The sequence below is a fragment of the Populus alba genome, chromosome 6 (assembly GCF_005239225.2).
Source record: "Populus alba chromosome 6, ASM523922v2, whole genome shotgun sequence".
In the NCBI taxonomy this organism is placed as follows: Eukaryota; Viridiplantae; Streptophyta; class Magnoliopsida; order Malpighiales; family Salicaceae; genus Populus; species Populus alba.
Genome location: NC_133289.1, coordinates 21570628 through 21590183, shown reverse-complemented (window position 1 = coordinate 21590183; position 19556 = coordinate 21570628). Strand labels below are relative to the sequence as shown.

At 35.5% G+C, this 19556-nt stretch overlaps 3 protein-coding genes across 3 annotated transcripts; 2 read left to right on the top strand and 1 right to left on the bottom strand.

Annotated features, from left to right (window-relative positions):
* Positions 1-5475: 5475 nt before the first annotated feature.
* Positions 5476-10972, top strand: LOC118030682 (protein unc-13 homolog). Its single transcript, XM_035034887.2, has 5 exons — positions 5476-6087; positions 6739-7605; positions 8274-8729; positions 9246-9435; positions 9521-10972. Exons 1-5 carry the CDS (start codon positions 5545-5547, stop codon positions 10447-10449), a joined length of 2985 nt encoding a protein of 994 aa, XP_034890778.1. The 5' UTR covers positions 5476-5544; the 3' UTR covers positions 10450-10972.
* Positions 10973-13435: 2463 nt separating this feature from the next.
* Positions 13436-14486, bottom strand: LOC118030681 (uncharacterized). Its single transcript, XM_035034886.2, has one exon. The coding sequence runs from the start codon at positions 14327-14329 to the stop codon at positions 13604-13606; it is 726 nt and encodes a 241-aa protein (XP_034890777.1). The 5' UTR covers positions 14330-14486; the 3' UTR covers positions 13436-13603.
* A 677-nt stretch (positions 14487-15163) lies between these two features.
* LOC118030680 (uncharacterized) lies at positions 15164-18774 on the top strand. Its single transcript, XM_035034885.2, has 8 exons — positions 15164-15277; positions 15678-15869; positions 16580-16640; positions 16763-16799; positions 17158-17235; positions 17354-17426; positions 17807-17846; positions 18281-18774. Exons 1-8 carry the CDS (start codon positions 15236-15238, stop codon positions 18328-18330), a joined length of 573 nt encoding a protein of 190 aa, XP_034890776.1. The 5' UTR covers positions 15164-15235; the 3' UTR covers positions 18331-18774.
* Positions 18775-19556: the final 782 nt, after the last annotated feature.

Below are 19556 nucleotides of genomic sequence, written 5' to 3'. Positions count from 1 at the left end.
CTTAGAGATTAGATTGGGTCGGAATTTTGTCAAAACCAACTCCATCTGTAACTTAGATTTCTTGGCACCATAGCGGAAAGCCTAATTTCTACAACCACCAACCATCCCTCTTGATGCCTATAATTTGATGAAGATATTAGAACACAATTGATTTTTTTTTTTTTTTAAATGATGATTCAATTTTGACCACACCTACAATTTTAGTAGCTGATAATCTTCGTAGAGTTTTTCGCCTGTAAACACCTATTGTACAAGGATCTAATTGTGAGCATGGTTAAAGTTTAGGGACACAAAATATAATTGCCCCCATATATTTAGACGCCTGGTGAAAAACAACAGGCCACCAAAAAAATAATTATTTTTAATATTAAAAGGTGTATCTCAATTAATTAGGTTTTAAATTTATTTTTAAAAATTATCAATTCAGATCTCACAAATATTAAAGCTATATAAAAATTTACATAATCATTAATTTCAAAAACCGTAGAATTAATTAAAATATACATAAGTAAGTTGATCAGACATCATGCAATAACAATCAAAAGAATTATGAATTTTGACGAGCAATTTGGACTTTGTATTGGCATTATTAGATTAAGTAGTTGGCACATTGCATGATCAAAAGCATGTGGTGTTGTCTGTGGCCACCATTTTTTCTCTTTTAAAAACACCGAAGTCAGCATCATCGTCACAGAACAGAATTTTTTTCTCTTTTTTTTCTAACATGGATTCAGCTCCAAGGGGTATGAAACATTTTCATTCACTGAAAAAAATCAGAACAAGAATTCCCATGACAGTACGTATGATACACGAGCAAATCAATGGAGAAATAATTCACAGAAAATGGAATTATTATTACTATTAACAAAGATTTTCCTTGTTAAAAATGCTAAATACCACCACTAAACTGTTTTTGTTGAATAATTTTTCTTTTTTTCGTTGTCTGAACAATGGCACCATATCATCGGCTGGTCATAATCTTTGCCAACAACAGGTAAGAGAAGCAGCTTTGTCACTTTAGCTAATTAAGGGTCCCAATCATAATCATAAATTTAGCACTTTAGCTATTTTTTATCCAACTGTTTAGAACCATCTGCAGCGAAGATTCCTTGTAATTGCGTCTAACTCTAGTTGGTGAGTAGATGTGAGAGTTTTAGTGAAAATTTCTTTAAAAATTAACTCGCAATCTAGTTAAGACTCGTCCATTTATTTATTGATTAAAAAAATAAAAATAAAAATAAAAAATATATTGTTATGATCTTTTAATTGCCATGTCCCAACTTCCGACATTGTTCATTTTACTCGGATGTGGTGCTAATTAAGAATCTAGTGGTTGTAAAAAAAAGAAGAAGCAAAAATCGAGTTACTGCTTTGTCGTGTTTGGTGTCGAACAACCTCATTTCATAAATAAAAAATTGCGAAGTTCATGTTTGGCTTAGTTATTGTAAGCTTGTGATGTAAGAGCGTATTTAGCAGTGTGGTAATGATTGTTTTTTAAATAATTTTTTTTGTGTTGAAATGCATGCTAATAATTTTTTTTATTTTTTAAAAAATTATTTTTGATATCAGCACAATAAACGACGATAAAAAAGTACAAATCACATTAAATTTTAATAAAAAAAAAATTAAATTTTTTTTAAAAATATAGTTTCAACTACATTTTCAAACACTACCGTAGCTCGTAGCTCCTAGCTCCGAACGCTAATTCCTCGAGAATATCCAGTGGACAAATAGGCTGTTCAGTTTACAATTTCTTTCTGACAAGCAGTGCAGAAATAAGAAAATTTAAAGCAAGAGAGAGGCTATTTCTACGAGATTTGCAGAAGAGCATGCATTAATGTAATGGAAGCACATTCTCAGTAATCGTGGCCTCCAACCTGGTTGCTTCCTTTCTCTTCCCCTCGAGCTTGCAAAGCTGTGAAACCTGACTTACCATGGGTCCAACAAGTTTGTGGGACTCGTCTCTGTGATGAGGCCGATTTTGCTCTTGTTTCATGTCCTGGGTATCCCCACTTCCAATGGATATGTTCTTAAAGAATTCAATGTGGATAATATTTATGGAGAAATTTATTAGAAAATAATATAAACTATATTTTACAATTTAGTTAAGAGTTTAAATTTTTTGATTGAATTGGTTCTTTGACTTGTTATCGAAACTTTAATGACCAAGTGATCACGAGTTTAAATTTATAAAAAAAAAATGTGAACTTGTATAAGTTTTAAGTTTAAAAGACTTTTATTTAAAATAACGTATTATGAAATAATATAAATTATATATTGAACTTTACCTAGAAAATTTAAATTTTTAGATTGAATTGGTTCTTTGATAAAATTATTAACTAAAAATTAGTGTATCTTTCAATAATAATCAATTTATATCGAAACAAAATTAGTGTTAATCTTGCTTCCTAGATAACGTAACAGAGATTTCTTAAATTACCATTCATCATTTTCTACAATAAAAGATTTAAGAAAAACTTAATTTTCATTAGCTCAGTTTGACGGGATGATTTAGTGGTGTGGTGATGTGTAATTGAAATTGTCTTTTATTCCAACCGCAATTTTAATTTTACATGAATCCCATTGAAAACTTTCTTTTTAAAATATTAGTAATAAAAAAAATATAATTTGTAACTTTTTTAGAATATATATTTTTTAAATCACAATAACAAAAATTACAATAATACTAAATACATGTTTTAACCTTGAAAGCCTTAAGCACTTAAAGGTAATAAAAATATATCAAAAACTTGATACTAGAATTTTGATCACGAGTCTTTTTTTTTCACATTTTAAAAATATTTTTTTAAAAAAATTAATATTTTAATATTTATTATTTGATTCATATTAAAAAAAAATTTATGTTTTTATATTTTCTTGATATGCTAATTTTAAAAGTAATTTTTAAAAATAAAAATATACTATTTTGATTGGAAAATAAATATCATTACATTTTCAAACATCCTCCGCGTCATCATGTCTACATAAATTTTGTCGTTCACCGCTTGTTCTCGGTCAATCTCAATATTAGCTGGGGGAATAATTAAGTAACAACCGCCAATTAAATCATAGCAACTTATGGTTGAAAAAAGTAAATAAAGGTGGTGTCATTATCTCTATTATTTTAACTTAATATAATAGAATTGGGGACCAGTCTTATAGGTTTAAGGTTTGGGACTCCATTGAGAATCTATTGATAGATTGGGGACTAATCTGAGGTTTGACCCTTTTCTTTTATAATTTTCTCCGCCGAAATCATTTAATTATAGGCCCGTGCTAGTGCCATATCCATAATTTCTTCGAAGTTCGGGGATCCAGTCAAATTAACCGTGTGAATAAGCCCCTGCCAGGAGTCCTCCTCTGCAATTACTGGTCACTGTAATTATGCTAATTAATTAATTAGTGAATATGACTACAGCTATACTATTTAATTAAAGTGGCTGCCAACCTTTTTTAGTGAAGAAAGAGAAACCTCTTGCGTGATGATCCTCCCCACCTGCTGTCCCCACCAATCAAGCATTTAAACACTTTAAATCCAACCTGATACCTTGAGATCCCAGCTTGCCTTGTTTTCACATTCTTTTCCGTGTTTCTAAACAAGGTTTCATGACATGGCAACACGGCTTATGCTGCGTAGCCCCCGCGCTCTGATGTGGGCAGATACTATTTTTTCCGAGGAAATAAATAAATTATTGAGGCCACCTCGAGCTATTAATGGGTTTAATAAGATTATTTAATTTAAATAATTTAAATAAATAAATAAATATAACAATAATAAGTAATTAAAAAAAGTTAAATAACAACTTGAACATTTATGAGTTAGCATGTGAAATCCACATTTGATTATAATTATAAAAAAAATGAGGACTAAACAAAAAAAAAATAATTTGAAATCAAATATTAAATGATGAAATTGAAAAAAAAAATAAAAAATATATAACAAAGAAAAAAATAAAGACCAAATCTAATATAAAAATTAAATAAAATCAAATGGTGAATGATGATATTAAAAAAGTAAATTCAATAAAAATAAAAAATAAAAAAATAACAATTAAAAAATAAAAACTATATTAAATAAAAAAATAAATGAAAAAAAAATTTATTTTTTGAAAAAAAAAGAGAGAAAAAAAAAGAAAATAAAAAGTCTACCAACCACCTATACACACAACTAGAAAAATTAAGTTGAGTTGCTTCAATATCATTCTAGAAGGTGGCGTTTGGATATGGAGCAACATCGCACACAAATAACTTCTTTTAATTAATACATAAAAACTCAAATATTTTACTTTCATAAGTCGTTCCTTAAAAATATAAAAAAACCAAATTAATCCCGTAAAACCTCTTAAGTAAATCTACTTTTAAGAGTAATACAGGGGTTCTTATAAAAGGTCAAGAAACGAAATTATCATCCATTAATTGCACAATGACAAACGACTCATGCTAAAAAGACTAGATAACTTCAAGAGAAAGTTCCTTTTTTTTTTTAACAGTACTATGTGTCCACGTACACTTGTTTTCTCATGGCTTTCATTTTTTTTTTAAAATAATTAGAATATATACTCGATGTGAGCTGTAATTGTCACCTTCACACCATCATCATCATCCAAACTTAACACATCCAATCCAACGCCAGCACTTTTCCATGTCAATCCTGCTAATAACATCTTACCCTCTTCTCTTCTCCCTTTATCAGCATCAAGCTAGCCAAGCTCTAAAATGTGCTTGGAAATGTAATGCAAATTCTGTTTTTTATTTTTTTTTTTTAATATTTTTTAGATTATTTTAATGTATTGATATTAAAAATATTTTTTATTTTGATATATTTTTAAATAAAAAATATTTTAAATCACCATTATTACTATAATCTCGTTCACATTCCTGCTCTAGTCTAGAAAAAGTTGGAGATTAATGCTTCTACATATTATCATAGTCACACCAAGCATCATTTAATTTATCTTACAACTTTAACATTACAAAAATGGATTCCCCTTGATCAACTCCCTCTTCTTCTTCTTTTTGTGTGTAATAGTGATTTAGTTGTTAGATTTTAGTATTTGTTCATGCAATAAGTTATCAACGAGAATAAAACCAAATCAATTTAAAATAATATTATTTTTATTTTATTTATAAAACCGGGTCTTCATTAGATCAACAGGGTCGCAGGTTATCTCACAGATTGACCGGGTCATTTCAATTTTCAAGATTGATTTTGTTTTAAACCTTACCTGGAACAGGACCCGGTCGGTCGAGTTGAGCCAAACTGCAGGCTGCCGTGTAATATCAGCGTTTAAAATATAAATTATTTTTAAGCAAGGCATATGGTCCCACGGAGGTAAGGCATACAGTAAAACACTGCACCATATCAGTCGTACAACAGCACCTTAAAAAAAAAAAAAACTAAAAAGAAAAAAAACCAAACAAATAAATGCTTTTCCCATTTCTTACTTTTTTTTTTTTTTTAATTGTATAAGCTATAATAGTGGTAGACTGGTAGTTTGTCTCCCCCCTCTCTCTCTCGAGAAAAAAAAAAAAAAAGAAGGAAAGATGGCTTCTCTCTTTAGAGACCTCTCATTAGGCCACTCGAAGAGAGAGTCACCACCGCTAAAACCACCGCTAAAACCACAGCAATTATCCATAATGCCCCCTAAACCCACTATCACCACCGCTGATCTCGACTCGCCACTGGGTCAACTCGCTACCCAACTCACCGATCCCGACCTCCGATCCACCGCGTACGAGATCTTCGTCGCCGTGTGCCGTACTTCCTCTGGAAAGCCCTTAACTTACACCCCCAACCCGTCCAATTCTGACTCAACCACGAACCACTCGAATCACTCCCCTAACTCGCCTGCTTTACAACGCTCACTCACCTCTGCTGCTGCTAGCAAGATGAAGAAAGCTCTAGGGCTGAAGTCTCCTGGTTCGGGCTCTAAGAAGAGTCCTGGGTCGGGTTCGAGTTCTGGGTCGGGTCAGGGGAAGGTGAGGAGAGCTTTGACTGTTGGTGAGTTGATGCGGGCTCAAATGCGGGTCAGTGAAACTGTGGATTCTAGGATAAGAAGGGCTTTACTGAGGATTGCTGCTGGTCAGGTTGGCTTTATTTTATTTTGTTCAATCTTGATTTTCCTTTGATGGGTTTTTTCTGTTTTTTTTTTTTAAAAAGTTTAGATTTGGTCAAGTTTGATGCTTTGTTGGATAAATAATGTGAATCATGATTGGTTTTATGGTAAAGGGAAAAACTCTAAGCTCAAAACTATGGTTAGTTAAAAAATGAGAATTAATAATGTAGTTTTATCATGATTTTTTTATAACTAAAAAGAAAGGTAAGTTTTTCCCTTTTCTTTTATATATTTCTGCTGTTAATTTTTGAAAGTCTGGAGCTGAAGAGTTCTAGAATGTTTCAGTTGTCAATGTGCTACAATGGGATTATATGTGTAGAACAATACAATAAGATATTTTCTTATCTTTTTGTTGTTTTTCTGAATTTAATACTTTGATCCATATGAATTATTATCCAAGCGTGGTTTCCTTTGCTCATGGTGTGTATTTTATCTTTATTATTGTTAAAGCTGAAATACCATTTTACTAATTGCTATAGACTCTTGGATAGTTATGCATTTGATCGCCTCTTTCTTTTATGCTTGTCTGTTGAGTCTTTTTATAGTTTGCTCAGCTGAGGTAGCATTTAACCACTCTCACGTTCATGGCTGTTTTGGACCCCTATTAATGTGCTTGTTACAGGTTGGAAGGCGAATTGAGTCAGTTGTTCTTCCGCTGGAGCTACTGCAGCAGCTCAAGCTTTCGGATTTTACTGATCAACAAGAATATGAAGTGTGGCAGAAGAGAACCATGAAAGTTCTTGAGGCTGGACTACTTTTGCATCCTCATGTGCCACTTGATAGGTCAAATCCTACTTCACAGCGGCTGCGGCAAATTATTCAAGGAGCTATGGATAGGCCTATAGAGACTGGAAAGAACAATGAGTCTATGCAAGTGCTTCGCAGTGCTGTTATGTCCTTAGCTAGTAGATCTGACGGGTCACTCTCAGAGATATGCCACTGGGCTGACGGGATTCCATTGAACCTTCGACTCTATGAAATGCTTTTACAAGCCTGCTTTGATGTTAATGATGAAACATCTGTAATTGATGAAATTGATGAACTCATGGAACACATAAAGAAGACTTGGACAATCCTGGGAATGAATCAAATGCTCCACAATCTTTGCTTCACATGGGTTTTATTTCACCGCTTCGTTGCAACTGGCCAAGCAGAAACGGATCTGCTGGATGCAGCTGATGGTCAGCTAGCAGAAGTTGCAAGAGATGCAAAGACAACAAAGGATCCACAATACTCCAAGATTTTGAGTTCTACATTGAGTTCAATTTTGGGATGGGCTGAGAAAAGGCTTCTCGCATATCATGACACTTTTGACAGCAGGAATGTTGAGACCATGCAGGGAATTGTTTCTCTGGGGGTGTCGGCAGCCAAGATTTTGGTTGAGGATATATCTAATGAGTATCGCAGAAAGAGAAAAGGTGAAGTGGATGTGGTTCGTACCAGGATTGATACATATATCAGATCCTCACTGCGCACTGCTTTTGCTCAAGTAAGTCTTTGCAAGCTATTTGATAGATTCAAGAGCCATAATTCTTCTCACCGTCCTTGCTTTTATTTATAGTATGAGAACACTTGTTATTTCGATGCTTCATGAACCTATAGGAATGGGATTCAGAATGCAGTACAAGCTAAAGTGTTGTGTACTTCGTCAGCACATTGTAATAGTTAGTTCTTATAAAGGATTGAGGCACATGTTACATCACTTTTATTTGAAAATCTGCTCAATAGTGCAAGGTGTGTGACAAAAGAATATAAAGAATGGAATACAGGCTTCCTTTTTTCAAAAAAAATTCCAGAGTCTTACTATCCATCAGACCTAAAAACAATTTCTTTTGGTGGCTTTAGATTTTCTATTTATTTCAAGATGAGTGGATGCAATATTTCTTATATGTTTTACATGTATATAAGCAATGTTTATTCAAATAGGGTTAAGATAGCTGTCGAGAGGTCAACCTAGTGCTACCTGTGATTAGCTCAGTTCAAGCTCAGATTAAGTGCGACCTTACAAATAAAACCAAGCTTCCAGTAATTTTTTGACTTTTGGCAGGCTGCTTTATGAACATTCTGAGAGAGAGAGAGAGAGAGAGAGAGACTCTGTGTTTATATAATTTTTTTTTTTGCTGGTTAGATGACTCTGTTTTATTTGGCATAAAATAGAGAATGGAGAAAGCAGACTCAAGCCGGAGAGCATCCAAAAACCAGCCAAATCCTCTTCCTGTTCTTGCCATCCTTGCAAAGGATGTTGGTGAGTTGGCAGTCAACGAGAAGCAAGTATTTAGTCCGATACTGAAAAGATGGCATCCTTTCTCAGCTGGTGTTGCTGTGGCCACGCTTCATGCTTGCTATGGAAATGAGATAAAACAATTCATATCTGGTATAGCGGAATTAACACCAGATGCAGTACAAGTGCTTAGAGCTGCAGATAAGCTGGAGAAAGATCTTGTGCAGATTGCTGTAGAAGATTCAGTGGACAGCGATGATGGTGGGAAGGCAATAATCCGTGAAATGCCTCCTTATGAAGCTGAAGCTGCAATTGCTGATCTGGTAAAAGCATGGATCAAAGCAAGACTAGACAGGCTCAAGGAATGGGTCGACAGGAATTTGCAACAAGAGGTACTTGCTCTTTATTTTTAACTTGTTTGTACTGCTGTTTCTGTCGGGATTTTGCTATCATTACATCCACCACTGCACAACTTGTCAGATTTATTCTATTGAATTTGGTAACTATGGCAACATTGACATGTTTCAGTTACTATTGGCTATCACAATGTTACAAGACTTCTTAAAAGTTAAATCCATTATGCGATTGCAATCTTATTCTGTAAAAAGAGCTGACCACTGAAGGAGACATGCCTTGAGGAGGCTAGAGTTGAATGTTGGCTATACTGCAACCAGATAGTGTATGATTGGACAGTTTGGCCATTGATGTGGTTCTGTTATGACATTTATGATAGTCTGCAAACTTGAGATAGATTGTGCAAGCATTTTCCTATCCATTCATGCTATCATATGCACTGATCTGTTGAATTTCTTAGTAACTGTCACAGTCTTGATTGTCCTTTCTTTTCTTGATGCATTTTCATTTGTTTTTACCTTACCCTGAGTTAACCAGCTTGCTGCAATGTGTAGGTCTGGAACCCGCAGGCAAATCAAGAAGGATATGCTCCCTCTGCTGTTGAAGTTTTGCGGATTATTGATGAAACTTTGGATGCATATTTTCAGCTGCCAATACCAATGCATCCTGTGTTGCTACCTGATTTGATGACTGGCCTTGACAGATGTCTTCAGTATTATGCAACTAAGGCAAAATCTGGCTGCGGTAAATGTTTGCAAAGCTCAAATAATGTCCATGGCTTCATGTTTTTGAGTTTCTAACAACTGAAATCATTCAATCTGATATGTAGGATCACGGAATACATATGTTCCTACTATGCCAGCATTGACCAGATGTACTATGGAATCAAAGTTTGCATGGAAGAAGAAAGAGAAGTCAGCAAACTCTCAAAAGAGGAATTCTCAGGTTGCAACAATGAATGGGGACAATTCTTTTGGGGTTCCTCAGTTATGTGTTCGTATAAATACTTTGCACAGAATCCGATCAGAGTTGGATGTTTTAGAGAAGAGAATAATAACCCATTTGAGGAACTCAGAATCTGCACATGCAGAAGACTTTTCTAATGGTTTGGCAAAGAAGTTTGAATTGACACCAGCTGCTTGTATAGAAGGAGTTCAAGCACTCAGCGAGGCAGTTGCTTACAAAATCGTTTTCCATGACTTGAGTCATGTTTTCTGGGATGGTTTGTATGTTGGAGAGCCATCATCTTCTAGGATTGAACCTTTTATCCAGGAGGTTGAGCGGAATTTGCTGATCATTTCAAACATCATACATGAAAGAGTTCGTCCACGTGTTGTTACTGACATAATGAGAGCTTCCTTTGATGGATTTTTGCTTGTTCTGCTTGCGGGAGGCCCTTCTCGTGCTTTCATGTGTCAGGACTCTCAGATAATAGAGGATGATTTCAAATCCCTTAAAGATCTATTTTGGGCCAACGGGGATGGCCTGCCTACTGATTTGATAGATAAGTTTTCAACTACAGTCAGAAGTATCCTTCCCCTTTTCCGAACAGATACAGAGAGTCTCATTGAGCGTTACAGACGGGTGACCTTGGAGACATATGGCTCTTCTGCCAAGTCTAAACTTCCATTACCTCCAACTTCAGGACAGTGGAATCCTACTGACCCAAACACACTTCTTCGTATGTTGTGTTATAGGAACGATGAAGCAGCATCGAGATATCTTAAGAAGACTTACAATCTGCCCAAGAAACTGTAATACACTTGAAGTGCTGCACACGGTAACAAGGCACGGCCTTGTCCTGTAGTTCTACTTGTCTGCAGCCAAGATGAACCAAGCAAAATACTGGCTATGGCATGCTTGGATAAGCTGGGCCGTCTTAGGAAGTTGCGGTAAACTTGTATAGTACACTGAAAGTGCCTCTGGCTCTTTACCAGGACCAGCAATCCCGAGTGAAGAAAATTGATAGGGCATGAGTCTTGCCATTGCCAAGCTTGTTTGTTGACTGAAGTGGTAGAAGATCCAACATTATTTATTTGATTATATTCACAGCTCTCCAGATTTCTGTCTATTCCCTACTGCATATTTTTTGTACCTTTCCGAGGTTCCTATTTCTTTTCTCGATAAATTCCATGCTAGTGAGATGTATTTCCTTATTAAATGGTGCAGGCCTGGTATAGCATCATCATGTTGATTGTAGTGCTTGTATTTTATTTTATTTTCTATTAGCTTTGTATTATAAAGGCAGCCTTCTCTTGATTATTTGATTTGTTTCCCTGTTTCTGTTTGTTCTCCCCCTCTGATTCTTTCCTTTATATGGGACTCGTCTATATGTCACCTCTAACTGCGCATCCCAGCCTCCTTGATCCTCCTATTGGCTGCCCCTCAGGACCCCCACTTGTTTTCTGCAGTGTAAGCTTCATAAGTCACTTAAAAGTTAAAACGGTCCCAATTGTGCGCCGCAAGTTTTTACACTTGAAAAAGGGAGTGCGGTAATGCTGAGCATGTGACCGCATGCATTTGTTCAGACCGTGAAGGAACACCAATATGTCGAGACGAGGAACACAAAAACTACAGCAGAATTGAATCCTTGATTAGTAGCAGGAAAAATTAGGTTTAAACATAAAGGTCATTAACATTTATTTGAATGCACCAACATACAACAAAAGCTGAGAGTTTTCCATAACAGGTGGTTAATTCAAGAACTCGCAATTTAGAACAAGATTTGAGGGGGATTTCAAGTTAAACTAGAAAAAAAAACATTAATTCGATGAAACTTAGTTAATTTAGCTAGGTTAATTTGTGATCGATTTAACTTGATCGAATCTTGTTTAAACTTGATCGGATCTACTCCAATGAGGTTTTTAGAAAAATACAAAACTATATTATTTTAATAAATAACCTAGATATCTTTCCGAGTTATACTCTAAACCACATCTGAAATCTATGTTTTATAGAATAAAAAGTAAGAAAAAAAAATGCACAGCACATTGAAAGACTCATCATGGCTGTTAGGGATTGATCGTCAAGGATCAAGATTAAATATGCTAGCTTGCTAGGTCCTCAGCACCGCAAGCCATATGATAAATGTGTCTCAGTCGAACATGACATGCCATCGCCTATCAAACAGCTTCTGATCACGTCGTCGATTGCAAGATGAGAATCAGGTTCGAGCCCAACCTTTTTTGAATCCTTCATCCAACCTAGCTACCGTTAAAACCATCAAGGATACGCCCTAACTCAGCCTTTAGGACTGAAACAGGAGGCAATACAACGAGCAGAGATATATATGATGGAAGGCACCACCAGTGTTATATATTTCGAAACCGTCCTAGTGCTGGAAAGGACCAACCAATACAGTACAAAATTTTTGGTAGTCTGTTAATCAGTCTTTCACTAATGACATGTCCTGGTTACTGGCCATGATTTGAAGCATTATTGCCTCCATGCAATGTATTCTGTTGGAAGTGAGATCATCAAGCTCTCATCCATGGCAACCTTTTTGCCACAATGACACACACAGACTATTTGTCTCTAAAAATATCTGTCAGAAGACTAGCTACGCTAGTCCATATAAAATGACAAAAACTCCAGTGTTTCAGCAACTCTGTTCACAAAAAACCCTTTTCTGCACTCTTCGCAATAAAGGGCATGTCCGTCTGTCTCCCTAAGAGCTCAGCAGTCTTGACCAATTCCTAAGCAACGCCAATTATTTTGTTCAAAGCATCTACCCTAGAAAAGCCTACCTGAACAGACAGAATTTTAGCAAGATAAAAATCTGTAGGAGAAGTTTACCAAAACTTTCAGCTGGGAATCCACTTGACAATCTCAGTTTAAAGATGTCAACACTGATCCAAATGCTTTCGAAAATCAAACTCTAAACAAAATTTGTTGGATACTGATCTATTCAATGAGAAATACATCAACCCATCACTAGGTTTAACCCTTTTATCTATCCCTTCTATTCAATTTAGTAGCTATATATATAATGTTTAGACAATGCTTTCTAGGGACATTGCTTTCAAACTAGTAACTGGTATTATCTTTATTAACCCTTTTATCTATCCCTTGTCTACCACTAAAAGCTTTTCAATTTCCATGGCCTTAACGTAAAGAGTGTCTTTCTTTTATCCCTTGTCTCCTCTTATCTTATTCAATCATCTATTTATCATCTGCCATCTCTTTCCTCTTTACCTGGAAGAGGATTAAATACGTCTAATAGATGTGCTAGCTCCTAATTCTGCTGGACCTATTTGGGTGTTGTTCCATGAAGGATTTCTTTCAGTAATCAAAAAGAGCATCCACGAAGGATATGTTGAGGAAACAAGAGACAGAGAGGGTCATGATTAGAAACACAAGTAGCCAAGACCCAGAAGGAAAACAAAATCTAGAACCAGCTACCTCTACAATGTACACAAATTCAATACAAGATGTTACAACTATCAATATAAGATTTCTCATAAAACGGTAGAATTAATGAATAATCATCATAATCTAGAAAAAGGCAAGGTCACCGTACGTATCTTATCTTTGCCTTCTTCAATGACTTCCTGAATTATCTCTCAGAGGACTAAAAATGTTTTGGGGGCACTTTGATTCGCCTTACGGGACCCCTATACCGTGTTATTGATTGATTTGCACATTTTCTATTATTGTAATCTTGATTTCCATGTAATTAGAGTAAATTAATGGATTAGCATATGTATTGTTGTCCTCTCCTTGACGGTAAAAGGTGGCAGTCAATTTCTTATACTATATTGCAATATTCAAACAAGTTAAATTGTAATTATAGAGACAATATTGGTCACAACAACATTAACCTATGATTGTATTTACAAATGGAATGATCTTCCTTTAATGTAGGATCGATGAAGGTAAACCCTAGCTAGCTAATCAATGCCCATGAAGATATTTAGCCGACACAAATACCTACACCATCTTCAGCCATATCATCCTCCCCAACATAAGCTGCCAAATTCAGATACCTTTCTTCATCATTTCTGTCTCTCCACCTTGCTCGACAAATCACACAGCTAGCTGCCCTCCTCCCCTTACTCCTCTTCCACTTCATCAAGCATTCTGCATGAATAACATTCCTGCATGTTCCACAAGCCGCCACTTTCTCTCCCTTCTCCATCTCTTCAAGACAAATCGGACACGTTGTCCCGTCTTCAACCTCAACACGAGGTCTCAAAACGCCATGCCTTGTCTGAAAGAACAACTGATGGAATCTCTCACGAACGCTAAACCCTGCCAGCGCCTCTGGCAAGGTAGGAGTCCCAAGCAGGTGATTAAGCTGGCAAGTCCTAAGATTCCTCCTTCGAAGACATGCATCATCAAGAGAGACACCCAGTACACGAATCAAAACAAATAATATATGCTTGCATGGTGTTGTACGATCAGGGCATGAGCACGTAGGGGTAGCACTTAAGGTCACGGTGTAGACATTCCCTGTGGCACCCAAGATAAAAAAGTTGGCTTCTGATCGATGGAGAAGGCGAAGACGGTGACGGATGGCTCGAACAATGCGGTCTGCCACCGGTTGGCTTGGCTTAAGCCGTAGATGAAGACGGTTGCGGTGGCGGTAGTTGGAGTCAGGTGAGGATGTAGATGAACTATCAGAGCCAACAGATTCCATAAGAGAAATTAAGGGAAGGAAGATATTGGCGGGGTTGCAAATTAAAATGTGAAGGGAGGAAGGTATTACTGTTTGTTAGGGGTTCAGGGTAATGTAAAGGAATTGTAATCAATATAATGTGGCTAAGATTCCTTGTCTAGTTTTGGAGTGCAAGTGAGGGATAGCGGGAGCCTAGGAAGGAAAATAGTGAAAGCCAAGGAATTCCAAACTTTGACTTGCTCATATCGTGTTTCTCCATTTAACCCTCTCTCCCGCCCTCTCAAGGCACGTGATTCATATATATATATGCTTCCCCTGCGTAAGAATATTCTGATAAACAAACTCGCTTTTCACTTAAAATAAGATTTGATAGGGTACAATATGTTATATAAACCTCCGAATATATTAGTGTTTATCTTTATATTACCTTAGGAGATAACAATTTAACTTTTCAAATTTACTCTAATTAATAAATAAAAAATTAAATCAAATTGATTATGATAAAACTAAGGTTAACCTGATGAGTTAAAATCAAATCAATTTTAGATTGATTTTTTTTAATAAATCACTTGGTTTTTTTTTAATATAAATATTTAAACCAGTTTATTTATGTTGCGATTAATTCGCGGATATAAAGTTAACATGTAACCTAATATCTAATAATTGTATACGTGTGCATGAGTGGGAACTTTTTGCATTGCGAATTCATGCCGGTCGATTTTGAAAAAATAAAATGAGATAGGACGACGAGGATTGGTGTTTGTCCAAACGCTGCGTTTCAGTACTGGGCCCTACAGGAGTGCAACAGGTTTAAAACGACGTTGTTTAGTCTTATATCAACTTTATTTTAGGTCTGTTCTATCTTCTTCAGCTGTTTTCTTCACCTCTGCACAGCACTCAATCTCTAGCTAGGAGAATAGGCTAACTATGTGGGGTGTGTCGAAAAACCCATCTCAGCTTTCAAACAAGGTACTTGAAAACCTTTACCCTTCATAGTTTCCTTCCTTCATGTCTCCTCTTTTCAAATTCATGCTGTTTTAGTTTCAAATGCTTGAAAAGTTCTATTCTTTGTAAGTTGTTTTCTTTGTAAGCTGAATTGTTCTCTTAGCTTTATCATCTGTAATTAATTATTGTTTTATAGAGCTAGTACTCGTTTCTCTCAACTGGGTACCTTCTGCTTTCTTGAAAAAATCAAAATTTTATCAAAATTTGGCTAAATGATGGTACTCGCTCGCTTAAGTGCAAGCTATGTTTTTTTTTTTTTTGAGAAATTAACTAAATTCAATGGTGTATGATAGGATTGTTTTTTTTTTTTTTTTCCTCTTTATCTTGGTTTGATTAATTGAATTTGCTATATGTATATAATCAGAAGCAGGAAAAAGGAGGTTTAGCAGAGAGTTTTAGGCCAGAAAACTTCATTCCGGGCCTTATCATTGGTTTCATTTTTGGCTTGTTTTTGGATTTGTCGAACCCTTCAAAAAATCAAACAAAGAAGAAGAATTTTTTGCCTGGAAAGTCCCAGCAGCAATGTCTGGAAGATGGTGACAAAGAGCTTAAAATGGTTTGTGTTCAAGTATCTATTGCTTTCTCCACTGTAGCTGTTAGCTTATTTAAATAATTAATGGATGAAATTCTACTGCAACAGATGGTGTTTTGGTTTAAAGTCAATGCCAAGGAAGGCATTTAGGTGGCTCTAGTTTGATTTCTTAAACATATTTAGGAAAATGGATTTAGTGTTGGCTGAATCTGATCGCCATTGCTATATGATGTGGTTTTGAAAGTGCTGGCGGCTACAATCACCATCAATGGTTGCATGCCTATTGACCTGGAAGTTGTGGAGTCAAAAGCCATTCAATTTGGTCAATCAAGCTCTTTGCAAATCGTTTTAATGGTTTTTTGTTCCTGCCAATTAATTTGGTCACTTTAAAGCCATGGTCAAGAATTTGGGATATAAAAATTGATAGTGTTAAAAACAGACTACTTTATGTAGATAGCCTGAACCTGTTTCGAAATAGATTTAGATTGTTGTGAACCATAGCTTCAAGTCTCCAAATTTCAAGCTGATAACCCAGATGCTTGTCTTTTTTGCCTGCCATAATGGTGTCCACCGTCTAGTAGCTTACATTAGTTTTTATCTTATTGGTTCAATACCTGCATTTAGTGGGAAGATGCAATTGACATATAACTAGTTCTGGTTTATATATTCAGTTTTTTTTATTTGTTCTGGATGTCAAATAGTTATTTGATGAACTGTGGAATTGCTAATGGCAGGTTTTTGTAGTCAGACAAGACCTGAAGATGGGTGCTGGTAAAATTGCATCTCAGTGTGCACGTAAGACACTTCAATTAAGATTCAGTTTATGAAGTTTTGACTTATGGCTTTAGAATTTCCTTTGCTCTTTCTTGCAAATTGCTTTATCATTTATCTGATTGAACTGGTTTGTGTACTTGCAGATGCTGCCACTGGCATGTATGCAGAGATGATTTACAGGTATGCAGGTTGCGATAATGAGGATCTGTGTAACTCTAATACGTTGAGAGGTTTTTCATTTGTTCTTCCATGTGTATTCTATTATGCTGTTCTAGAGCATGTGAGCACTTCTTCACCAGAAGTAGAAAATGAAGGCTTGAATGAACCATTTAAAGGACTTGAAGAGCTTCACTTAAAATAGATAATTAATTAAGCTTCATGCCCTTTCAATCCCAAGGTCAACAAAAATATCTTTTAGGAGTATATTATCATGAAATAACTGCTTTGTGATCAACTCTGGTTAATAGATGCCCCGCCATGTATTTTTATTAACTATCCATTATTATTCGAAGTCACGCTGTTTCTGTATGCTTTGCAGCCACCGGATTCTCTTGAGACAATGGGAGCAATCTGGACAGCCCAAAATAGTTGTTACATGCAAGAATCAACAAGAAATGTAAGTAGGCGAATTTATTTGAATAATGCAATTGTTTCAGAGTTGCCAAACATTCAGTTATTATGCTAAAAAGCTCTTCGTTGTCTAACTCATGAAGCACCATTTCACTCCTCATCAGGAACAAGATAAGAGAAGCAGCTGAGAACATTGGCCTTCCAACTTTTGTTGTTGCTGATGCTGGACGAACACAGGTAAACTTATGCATGACATAGTTTGTGATTAAGATTCATCTTAGAGTAGCCTGGATACAATTAATAATAGTGAAGAAGCAGCAAATAAAACTTACAATTAAGATTCATCTAGGTAAATTATAGCCTTTACTTATCAAGCTTTGAAGAAATTATACTTGAATTGACACAATTCAAGAACTTGATCTTGCAGCCACATGATTGTTTGATGTAATTTGAGAACAAAGAGCTTGGTTTCTAGTGGTAAAACTTGGAAATATGTTTCAACTTCAGTGCATAGTGCTTGTCTCTCAAATATTTTGCAAACAAATTGAAGTCTGCGATTTGATTTTGATGAAGTTAACTTGCGTAATGTAACTTCCAAGTTCCTTTGTTTTGCACAGGTTTCAGCTGGGTCAAAGACTGTTCTTGCTGTTGGACCTGGTATGATTTTCTTGTTGCTGCTAAACTTGTTTAGCTGTTACCTTTCTGTCACTTGGTATCTTAGATTTAGTACCTGCATTCTCAACTAATTAAGAGATTCAAATTCCAAAATGTCTTATGTAAGATTGTAAAACAAGTTGCTTTCCTTTCACTTGCTATCATAGATCGACTGTCTATATACTCAAACCAATTGACTAAAAGGATTTCCAAAATTTCTTACAGAAGATTAGATTGTAGAACAAGACCTGTGATCAAGAACTCCCAATCTGAGTTGTTGCTCAATCATTCGACTTTTTCATCTTGGTTCTATGAACATCCACCAAAATATAGGAAGAAAAAACATTCTAGTCACAAAATAGCTGACCCTACTTAGTTTGGGCAAAGCTGGTTCCACCCAACAAAATGACAGTAATTATGTTTTTATTCCTGAGCAGGGCCAAAAGAATCAGTTGATTCAGTTACAGGAAAACTGCGGCTCCTCTAATGTCATGGAAATAAAAGATTGCCTCTCTGGTCAAATCTCTGAGGTGAACTGACCCATTGCCTTGGCAACTAATTCTTTCTCATTTCATATTCTCGAAGGAGAGAATTTTTCCTCCGTGATTGCCTGCGGAAATGTTCAAGGTGGAATAGACCATGCTGCAAGCAGTTGCCTATTGAGATGTCTTTTTCCAGCCCTTTTCAACAGGAGGAAAAATGCTTATACTTGAATATATTGTTCCAGAAGCAGGTGGTTTCTAGATCGACCGATTGTTTGCTGGGAGAAATTGAGGAATCGAAAGCTGATCTGTTATCTTTTTGTTTCCTTTGTATGTATATAAATGGTTGGTGTAAACTTCATGGCCAACTCTGTACTCCTAATCATTGCAACCGATAACATTTGTCTTGGGCTACATAATAGAAGTGGTCTTTCCCCATTGCTTAGTAACCTAATAATCCAGAGTTACCGGGACTTAAACTTGCTTCAGGAGCTATCTATTCATATTATGCATGAACATGAGCCAATCCGGGTAGTTGACAGCAGAGCAATTACTAACACTCTAGGCTGTACATTCATATAGGAGTGTCTGGTTGTTACGGCAATGGTTCTGCCAAGTGCCACCAGGCCCGCCACCATCTCAAGATGCAAGTTTAGATCACGAAATATTGTTGACATTAATTTATATCATTAAAATGACCGGTGTTGATATCAAATGGTTTTATTTAATAGTTTATAGTTTATATTATGTGTTTTTTACCTTTAAAGTGAGTGAAAAAACATATATAAGTATATGTGGTTTTTGATTTTTTATTGATTTTAGATTTTGAAATGGTTTTTTTTATTATTTTTATGAAGTTATGAATAAATTTATCATGGTTTTTTAGGTGTTTTGAATCAAAATAGATTGAAAATAGATTTTTGAATAAAAAAACATTAGTTTCGAGTTTCAGCCACCATTGTAGTTAGTGTCTGACCCAACAAGGAAGTGAGCCTTGATAAAAATTGGGTAAAAAAATAAGGGCTCAGACATGCGGGCTTTGACAAAATAGGTCAAACGGACTGACCTAACTTGTCAAGCCTAACAACGCTCGACCCATGTTTTTTTCTCTTTTTTTTTTCTATTTTTTTTAAATTAATAGTTTTTTATTATATGGTTTCTCTTCCTAAAATTTTAACTTGTTTCTATTTTTTTTCGTTTGCTTGAATAAAAAAATATTTTAATAAATAAA